Here is a 10,816-nt window from a genome sequence, read left to right as displayed (position 1 = left end):
TTTTTAATAATATGTAATTTATCGTTCCGTTAATGCATGATATTATACGGTTCGTTTAGTTGTTGTTAACTGCGAGGAAAAGGACGTTAAATTGTTTTCCCGTATTGACTATAAATTCGAAAAGGAGGAGGAGAATGAAGAGGGAGTGATGGGAGTGGAAGTTAGGAGGGAAAAAGGGAGAAGTTGAAGTATAAATTTATACGATAGTTGAATATTTCGTTAAATACAATTTTCTACCCGTTCATATAATACAGAGTAGGAGGTGTACCTATGTACATACATATCCCAGAATTCCCTTCGGAGTTTTCGCGTTCAAATTTAATTCCACTATTCATAGAACGTGACCTATCTCTCGGTTACTCGTGACACGTTGTAAATTTCACCGACTAGAACTGTGAACGCGTTAGGGAAAAAGAGAGAAATAAAAAGAGAGAGAGAGAAAAGGAAAAAAAAAGAAAAACTCATGTTAAAGCTTCGTGTCTTATTAGACAGCTCGGTAAATAAAACCAACCTCAAGATTTATTTTATGGCTCTCGAAAAATGACAACACCTTTGCTATACTTTTCGTTCTTTAATCTACTTTATTCTTCCTCGTTTAATTTTTCGATACTTATAATATTACCCCTAAAAACAGATAAACAAACGTTCCATATATTTTCAATATTACCCCTTGACGATGGACAATGAATACGCTAAAACAAGAATATTGCATATCGAAAGGGGTACATTGTCAATGATGTACAAAATATTGCATATCGAAAGGGGTACATTATCGATGATGTACAAAATATTGCATATCTCCAGGCGTTGAAATTAATATTTCAATAAATAATTAGATATTAATACATACGAAAATTTGATATTAATAAAAGAATAAAAGTTCGAAAATGTTCGTTCTTTTTCTTTTTTTTTTGTTTTTCTTTTTTCATATTCGTTAACACATCATAAGTCATAAGAAGGAACTCTTCCTGTTGTATAATTTCTCCGAGAAAACAGACTGGCACGAAGCAGAAAAACGATAGCGTGGTTGCACTTAATATTTCAACGTATTAGCCCACGCGTACGGAGATTACTCATGGGGTTTGCCAGATGGAAGAGCAAGAGTGAGAGAGAGAGAGAGAGAGATAGAGAGAGAGAAATAGGTGTCTCGACCCCTCCGGTTTCGCCTACGGAGTGGCAATCGTCGATAAAGCTGAATTACCGACGTTAATAATCAAGGAGAACTACGTGCGAGCCTATTCCCAGAACTCCACTAGCTCTTCCATCTCTTTCACTCTCTTGAAACGTGTCTGTGCATGGCTCACAGTTATCCCTTCGGCTGTCGAGAAGTCTGATCTCTTTTTGCTTTTCCTTTTTTTTTTCATCTCTTTGCCATACCTGACAGGAGACTGTGTAAAAAAAGAAAAAATAAAAGAAGAAAAAAAGAAAGAAAGGCAAAAATTAAAAAGAGAGAAAGAGAGAAGATGAGCCGATGGTTCCCACAAGCACAGACACATTACTTCATTAGTTTAATTAATTCCTGGCAGGACGAAGGTAGATGAAACGAGTGACTTTTGACGAATCCTTCTTGTCGTACTAGCAGCAGAGCCAGCAGCAGATGCCGATACCGGACCCTTCCATTAGAGGTATTGAATTCCTCCTATGCTCTTTGACTCCTATACGATTCAGTCAACCACCTTCTCTCTTCGCTCGTTCGTTCGTTCGTTCGTTCGTGTGAAACCAGGCTTAGAGAAACCGCAAAAGTCGTCGTCGTCGTCGTCGTCGTCAGAACGAATGGACTCACTGATTGAGTTTAACAGGTGAGTATAGTTGACTCGAATACCAGTGTGAAAAAATTATTTCATCTTCCTTAACTCCTCCTTTACTTCCGCAACTATGTTATTTCGTTCGAACGTGAAAATCTAAAACGGAACGTCGAAATATGTGGAGAAACTGTTCTTCTTCTACCGTCCTCTTCCTTCTCCTCTTCCGTCTATGTAACCCCCTTGTCTACCCCCTTTCCACCTAAGTCGAACGGCCGTAGGTCATGTCGGACGGGCGCATACATCAAAGGACTCGCCGTCTAACGGGTGCCTGCTAAAGTCCAAGGGGTGGGTATTCTAAAAGGATGATCCTTGCCCAAGGCTCCGAATAAATCTGTCGTTTTAGCTGTCCCTTTGGCTAAAAGCAAGATTTTTCTTACTCTACCTACCTTTTTAACCCTCAGGACTCTGTAAAGAGAAGTCCAAGTGAAATTCCATGTTTAAATGTATTGACTTTGACCGATTGTCACTTCGATCCAATCGGGAAACTATTGATTTTACATTATATGCATGGTGTGTGCATGCGTATTCGCGTATACCATACCACGCATTTGTATTTGTATGTGGATCCGTCTGTGAAATGAATATGAATTAACGGACTATTCCGTGCCTATGTGTTCTCTCTCTCTCTCTCTCTCCTCCCCTCTCTACCAGTGAATACCGTTTTGCGAGCTAATTATGAGAATCGGCTGTGCGGCATGTAATTAAGTGGGCCAACGTCGGGAATTAATCTCCCCGCGCGTTTCATTCTAATCGGATTGTGGTGTACGTACGATGGATTCATTCTCGAGAAAATCAACAACAATTTATTTCTAAATCGAGTTTTCGTGCCGATAAAAGAAATATTAAAGATCTTTTCAATCGATTGCGAAACCATTTAATTTACTCGTCAACGAAGCCGGATTGATCGTGCCATTTACAAAATCACCCTAACTTTTCGATTAATTTTCCTGGAAGCAAAATACCGCGAAACCTTCGGTTACCTCGTCGTCGTTTTATCATCTAAGTTCTAAAGGATATTTCTATGGTTCTACGTGTGTATACGTAGTTATTTACGAGATGAATGCGTTTGACAGAATGTCAGCTAATCGCGTTCGTCGCTTTAAATCACACCTTTGCTACTACTATTACAACCACCTGTCTTCTCTCCTTTTCGAGAAACTAATTCTCTGTCTCACTTTATTTAAAATACAATCCATTTATATTTTGTCGGAGGTTGTCACTGTAGATAATTGTTTTCGTCGTATTAAGAAGGGAAAAAGTAAAAAAGAAAAAAGAGAAATTAATAATTTCCGAGTTACCTTTTCGAAGAAAACATTTTAGAAATATACGAAAATATCCTTCAGATAAAATATATAGATATAAAATATTTATGTGTGTGTTTGTGTGTAATCGTAAATTTTATTTAGCACAACATTTTTGTAAAGTAGTTTACAACTGCTGTTAGAGATTTATTTTTTTCTATTTCTTCTTCTTCTTCTTCTTTCTTTAAGTTTAAATAGATTTCAGGTTTCAAAATTTGATGCAATTTTCCTCGCAATAGCTAGTTTCTTTTTTCTTTTTTTTCTTTTTTCTTCCTACTACACGTATTTCCGATATTTCTGCGTAGCACGTGCAACCTGAAAGAAGAAGGGAGAACAACCCTCAAACACGAGGATTATTCGGGATTCGTTCGTATCCGGATACGACGATTCGGTAAAACAGGACATTACAATGCGATCTGTGTTACCGACCGAGAGGGAACGTGACAAGGTATTTTCAAACTGAGATGCGGGTATGTAGTGTTAGGGTCGTCAAGGGTTGTATGGTTTGAGGGAGGATTTCAAGGTGGTTCCTTCATAAATATTTATAAGGGGTTTTGCAGTTTTGTCCTGCCAGTTTGTTCCTCACTAGCTTTCATCTTCCTTACTCTTCTCTTTTTTATTCCTCTTGTCTTTCATCCTAAACTTAAGGTTGCTTTTAACACCTTCCGCTCATAGTACATATGACTTCAGCGACAAGTATGGACGAACTATGAACTAGGCGCAATAGGGAAACTCTGTTCATACTATATATATAAATTATTATTATATAAATTTATATAAGTCTATTATATAAATTTGTATAAGTTATATCCCCACCTGCAAACGAGTAAGCTAAAAGTTAATGTACGACATAAATATTTGTATATATTAAAAATAATAAATCTACCAAAATAAAAAAATATAATATATAAAAAATAATAGCAACGACAGTACAAAGAAAATCATTCACGCATATCTTGAATTCTGAAATATTTGGCCGGCGAACGTAAGTAAGATAAAAAATATAGTATTTAATCTGAAAAGTCTAAATCGCGTTAAATGAAAATTAATAAGAATAACTAAGAATAAACGAGGATAAATAAGAACGAATAAGAATAATAGAGAAATTAAAATTTTTCAATGCGTTTCTCTAAGAAATTATTTGACAACTTCTATATCTGATCTATTTATCTATTGAAGTACGTTTAACAATGTAAAATATAAGTACTTTAAGATTTAGCTAGAAATAGAAAAAAAAGAAAAAACACTTTTAAACGCACTGAAGTATGCAGCCATTCGCCCGGTATTACTTGCATCGCATTAGATTTGATATATCGCAAGTAATACCGACCCAGGTCCCACCACGTGGAGGTTGCTGCATCTGAAGGACCCACGAGTTAAAGTCAAGTCCCAACACTAACTGCAGAAAAATCAGTCCATGTCGCAATATCGGAACTTTCTAGCATTCACTATTGAACATGATCTTTCATGCTTTCGAAATTTCGGATAATAAAACGAAATTCACGATAGAATTTAATCGCGATCGTGAATACGACGCCTATACACGATCTAGTATTCTCCTTATTCTATTCAAAAAAAAAATTCTTTCTCTGCATATAATGCAGTAAGATTCTAAAACATTCGTGTAAAAATCTAATCCCTCAATAATGAAACGAGTCCCTCAATGGTCGGACTATTGCCGATATATCGAATCCATGCCGACAAATTGCCCCATCAACGATAAATCCATCTCTCGATGATTCCGCATAGAGAAAAAGAAAAAGAAAAAAGGGAAGAAAAGATACCCGGAGGATGCGATGGGACGCGTACGAGCGTGAGAACGGTGGAATTGATAACGAAGGGGAATAATGATAATGATAATAGAGTAATATAATTCTAATAATAATAATAGTAATAATAATAATGGTAAAGCCGAAAAGATGATAAGAAACTAGTTTACTTGGTCGATAAAATAACGTTGTAAAATTACCGACATTTTACCAACAAAAATTAAACAGGAATAAACTATTAGCGATATCTTACCCAATCGATAAATAAAAAATTAACATTACCGACATGTCGTAAAGCAAATATGTACTAGTATCGACAAAAATCGGTAAAATAGAACTCTTCTATTACTGACAAGTAATCGATTTCAAATCGAGATCTACTATTACCGAAACATGTCCATAAAGCAATAATTATCGGTACTTATTATAAAACGTAGAAGAAAGTGATAAATATAACTTAAATCTAATGCAACTCTAAATTAATTACAACCAATCACTCGTATCGATTCGGACCTTTCGTCCTTGACATGATTGAGTAATCGAAGGAATTTAAAAATTCACTTACTACTTAAGAAGTTCTGCGATGGCTCCAAAACACTCGTCCACGATTTAGGTCGAAATTGAGGATGGATGATTCGTAGATGGTTGAAAATGAGGTAGGTCGACATCGCTGTAGGTTGAAATCCTCTTCAATGACGCACTGACTCTAATACGCGCTAATTTTTTATTAACGTACGATCACTGAATTTACTTCCCGAAACTCTACTATTTTTTATAAATACAATCTGTGTGATTGTTAAAAAAGCAAAATATTTTGCGAACAAGCACTGACTCTAACGACTGCATTGCACGCAATCGATGCAAATTCACTTATTTAAATCGCGAAACGCGAACGAACAACCACTGCTTTTACATCGCGATATTTTTAGTTTTATTTTAACGATAAAAACACTCGATTTCATCATTGCTCCGCGCACGTTTGCAATGATGCTCTGAAACAGAAAAATAAAAACTAAATGATTAATATCATCGTTGTAATTTGTTGAAAATATTGGAAATGTTTCATATAAAAATATATTTACCTTAAGTCCTCGTTGTGATTGCACGATATTTAGAAAAATATTGTTAGTCGTAATGCTAAAGAAAAACTGTAACCTTCAATAATACTATTCAATGAACGGTAACCTTCAGAGTCAGTCAAAAGTTTGTTTTCGTTGAGGTTATACGTTGTTAACGAGCACAAAATTAATATTCTTAAATATTGAGATTTACTATTATGATTATTTCAAGTTTCTCGCAAATTACGATCTCTGTAATGTTTAAACGAAGTACTATTGTTTAAATATTAGTTTATTTAATTCCACGTATCGTTTAAATAAATGTAAAATTATCAAAAGTATACATTTTCAAGTCCTCACGTGTAGAAAGAGAGAGTTCCGATGCTTACTCATCGAAATGTAAAAGACGACTGATTCAGTAACCTTCAAAATCGGTCAAAAGTTTGTTTTCGTTGAGGTTATACGTTGTTCATGAGCACGAAATCAATATTCTTAAATATTGAGATTTACTATTATGATTATTTCAAGTTTCTCGCAAATTACGATCTCTGTAATGTTTAAACGAAGTACTATTGTTTAAATATTAGTTTATTTAATTCCACGTATCGTTTAAATAAATGTAAAATTATCAAAAGTATACATTTTCAAGTCCTCACGTGTAGAAAGAGAGAGTTCCGATGCTTACTCATCGAAATGTAAAAGACGACTGATTCAGTAACCTTCAAAATCGGTCAAAAGTTTGTTTTCGTTGAGGTTATACGTTGTTCATGAGCACGAAATCAATATTCTTAAATATTGAGATTTACTATTATGATTATTTCAAGTTTCTCGCAAATTACGATCTCTGTAATGTTTAAACGATGTACTATTGTTTAAATATTAGTTTATTTAATTCCGTGTATCGATTAAATAAATGTAAAATTATCAAAAGTATTCATTTTCAAGTCCTCACGTGTAGAAAGAGAGAGTTCCGATGCTTACTCATCGAAATGTAAAAGACGACTGATTCGATAACCTTCAAAATCGGTGAAAAGTTTGTTTTCGTTGAGATTATACGTTGTTATCGAGCACGAAATCAATATTCTTAAATATTGAGATTTACTATTATGATTATTTCAAGTTTCTCGCAAATTACGATCTCTGTAATGTTTAAACGATGTACTATTGTTTAAATATTAGTTTATTTAATTCCGTGTATCGATTAAATAAATGTAAAATTATCAAAAGTATTCATTTTCAAGTCCTCACGTGTAGAAAGAGAGAGTTCCGATGCTTACTCATCGAAATGTAAAAGACGACTGATTCGATAACCTTCAAAATCGGTGAAAAGTTTGTTTTCGTTGAGATTATACGTTGTTATCGAGCAAGAGATCAATATTGTTAAATATTGAGATTTTATATTAAGATTATTTGTAGTTTCTCACACGTTTCGAGCTATAAAATGTTTAAATTAATGTACTATCGTTTAAATTATTATTTAATATCTAAAATTAAATAAATTATTATTTGATATTTAATATCGTATAACTAATTTTTTTAGTTACACTTCGCACGGAAATACAGAAAATACGCGAGTGAATGTAGTTCTGTTTTATCGACAAGAAATAAGACAAATCTCGTTCTTATCTTTTGAGATATATTTTATATGGTAATCTATGCGGATCAACTATTCAGATCTCTTCCTTATCGACTGTATACTTATCTTTGAAAGATATTTTTTACTCGCGTATTACCATTATTCATAAGACAATATATTAACTAATGTTGAAGTCAATAAATATCATAATACATGAATCATTTGAAATTCATGATGTGGCTTTCTTTTACGACTTTCTTTGATGTAATTGTAACAATCAACGCAACAACAATAAAAAATAACAGGTTCATCCTCGATTGGCTGAAAAATTTAAAAAGTATACAAAATTATTAATAAAATTATATATATATATATATATATATATATATATATATATATAACTTACTGTAACATTGGTTGGAAGTTTTGAAAAAAATTTTTTTAATTCAGGGATAGGATCTAATTTTCCTGGACATTCTGTTGTTGATGGTGCTGAAATGTTATCTCCAATTACCTCGTTATTCATACTCAAATTTGAACTGCATTTAGATTCACTATCTGGTAATTTTCCGAATTTTCTAATCTAAAAAATTACTATAGCAATTATACAAATCTTTATGTACCATATGTATCAATAATGCTCAACATTTTTTTGTTAATTTTTTAACAAATGTTACAACTATCTTTTTATATCATAATCATATAACATAACGACCAACTTGAAACCATTACATCTTGTGAGTACTATTGATAAATGATAAAACTTGTAGCTTTCATATTTCTCTTTTTTTTTTCTTTTTTGTACAAATTCATACTAACCCATAACCATACGTCGAGAAGGATCCACGCTTGTAGAAGATAAAGAATCATCACGGTAATAGATAATATACACATGGAAAAATTATGAACGAACAGAGGATGATTGAGTAGTTGTTCGTCTGTGATCTTTGTAAGATCGATATATTGTTCGACTTGTCTCATTTCCATGATACCAACTGAGAGCATCGAAATCGCACCAAACATGCATCCGATAAGAACCTGCGACGAATGTGATTAAAAAAAGAGAAGTAAAGAAAAGAAAAAAAAGAAAGAAAATTCTTCTGAATAATTCGTTCAATTCGTGAAAATGAATTAATCAAGAAAAGGGCTCACCATTAATGGCCTTTCGGGTAAGAAAGTCTTCTTTAACCAAAGAACGGCAAAAATCAAGCTTATCATTATACAAATCGAATGTAAAGGGAAAATGACATTCATTTCTTCAGGTAGAATCGGCATATTTTCGTTAGTTTCATGACGACGACGATACTTGTTATAATGAACATGATGAAAGATCTTGATGGCTAATATGAGAAGCTTTGAGAAAAAGAGAGAGAGAGAGAAAGAAATAGAAAGAGAGAAATAGAGAAAGAGAGAGAGAGAGAGAGAGAGAGAGAGAGAGAGAGAGAGAGAGAGAGAGAGAGACAAAGGAAGAAAAAAGAAAAACAGAAACAAGATATGACGAAAGATACTGTATTAAATCACTGTTTATAAATAAGGACGTTAATAAGGAGGTCATGATCAAAGGAAAATGCTTTCTCAAATCTCAGTGATGATTTAAACGTTAAACACGAAACACGAAGGGAAAGATTAAAAAGTAAATTGTCTTCCTGGATCGATTAGAATTTGTCGTCGTTTAGTTGGAATGCGTGTCGACGCACAACGAAATGTTTCGGATTACATAAAATTGTGGAAGAACACGTGCGATTTCTGATTCACCTTCGTTCGCATATACATACGTACATATATATATGTGTGTGTGTGTGTGTGTGTATTTATGTATTACATACGTGTCCATTCGTTCGTTCCTCTCGAAATCGGGTCAACTCGCTTCCGCGTTTTCTTTGCATCCGAACTAGTCGACGAAGCGAGTAGCACAAGCTGTTATACGACATAACACACATACACACACGCACACATCATATACATATACATATATACATATCATATACATATACAAGCGACCCAGAAGGCGTCGACGTTCCAAGTATGTCCGAGGATCTTTAAATTCGTGCATCGTGACGTAATAAGATATGATTAAGTGCGTTCTCTAGTTTCTTTCTCTCTGTTTTCTTTTTTTTTTCTTGCTTTATATTTCTTTTCTTTTTTACTCTTTCTTCTTCGAGATTAGAAATTTCGTTCGAGTCAAAACATGCGTTATGCTTTTAACCTAATTATTATTGTAACCAATAAAATTTCTTTCTCAGCAAGATATTATGTTCTTTATTATATAAATTATATTGTTTATATATATACATATATATGTATGTGCGTGTGTGTGTACAAAATTTTGTTGGTTACTTTATGGATATTTTATTTTTATTATAAAATAAAAATCATATTATTTCATCGTAATACATATATATATATATATATATATATATATTATATATGTAATATGATATATATTATATATGTACGTATGATAACTTACAAATTGCACGAAATTTAAACTAGCATGCACGATGTGGGAAAGTTTCTTGTTCCTTTGGAATTTATTATCACTTTTATGATAAATGCTCGCAATTTTGGCAGTCTCACGAAGTCTACGTGAATCGTAAATTTCTTCGTCCTTCATCCTATCAGAAATTTTATTACCACTAGTCTCCACCGACATATCGATCACAAATGAAAAGAATTTTTATCTATATATCAATACATTCCGGAACTATCGTAATTAACCTAAATTCCATTAGTTTTTCTAAAGAACAAACGGTGTCGCTAGATGTTTAATCGTCGTATTCAATGTTTTTTTCTCGTTTCTTCTATCCAATAAATATATATTAACCATAAAATATATGTGTATATATTTCATTCGGTTAAGACCGTTTGCTTTTAATAAACGAAAAATGATCACGATTTATGAATTATTAACAAATCTGCTTATTACCATAATTTATTAAGGTTAATTGTCACAGCTCGTGATAAAAATATACTTGTGCCATCTAACGTAAATTTTCTAAATTAAAAATCATCAGTTATTTTAAACACATAAGCACGTACTTCAGTAAGGTATATATATATACTATGTAAATTTGGAAAATAGTACCGAACGAATGGATATCCTTTTTATAAAAGGTAAACACAAAAAGTGAAATGTTTAAAGTGCATCACTCTTAAGTATACCGGCAACTTAACTTCGTTAGCATTCCAGACGATCCAAAGAACTTTAGAACTCTATGTTGAAAAAAGAAAGAAAGAAAGGAAGAAAAAGGAGAAAAAAATAAGAAGAAAAAGAAACACAGGAGGAACAAAAAAAGAAGAAAATATA

At 33.0% G+C, this 10,816-nt stretch overlaps 1 protein-coding gene across 1 annotated transcript; it reads right to left on the bottom strand.

Moving 5' to 3' along the window:
• Positions 1-7,289: 7,289 nt before the first annotated feature.
• Positions 7,290-10,189, bottom strand: LOC127061924 (uncharacterized). The gene is made up of 6 exons (XM_050989438.1): positions 9,980-10,189; positions 8,662-8,849; positions 8,329-8,547; positions 7,916-8,092; positions 7,723-7,830; positions 7,290-7,367 (listed from the first exon to the last, which is right to left on the bottom strand). The coding sequence occupies exons 2-6, from the start codon at positions 8,782-8,784 to the stop codon at positions 7,329-7,331; spliced, it is 666 nt and encodes a 221-aa protein (XP_050845395.1). The 5' UTR covers positions 8,785-8,849; positions 9,980-10,189; the 3' UTR covers positions 7,290-7,328.
• Between the last annotated feature and the right edge of the window lie 627 nt (positions 10,190-10,816).

This window comes from Vespula vulgaris, chromosome 1 (genome assembly GCF_905475345.1).
Source record: "Vespula vulgaris chromosome 1, iyVesVulg1.1, whole genome shotgun sequence".
Classification (NCBI taxonomy): domain Eukaryota; kingdom Metazoa; phylum Arthropoda; class Insecta; order Hymenoptera; family Vespidae; genus Vespula; species Vespula vulgaris.
The sequence above is the reverse complement of the archived record's forward strand: the minus strand, read 5'-3'. Positions and strand labels throughout refer to the sequence as shown.

Bases quoted from the DNA above. Each gene is read 5' to 3' on its own strand.
- LOC127061924 (XM_050989438.1), bottom strand. From the start codon at position 8,784: ATGCCGATTCTACCTGAAGAAATGAATGTCATTTTCCCTTTACATTCG. The intron at 8,548-8,661 runs GTGAGCCCTTTT...CATTCGTCGCAG, and splicing joins TACCCGAAAGGCCATTAATG to GTTCTTATCGGATGCATGTT. The intron at 7,831-7,915 runs GTAAGTTATATA...TAAATTTTTCAG, and splicing joins AACTTCCAACCAATGTTACA to CCAATCGAGGATGAACCTGT.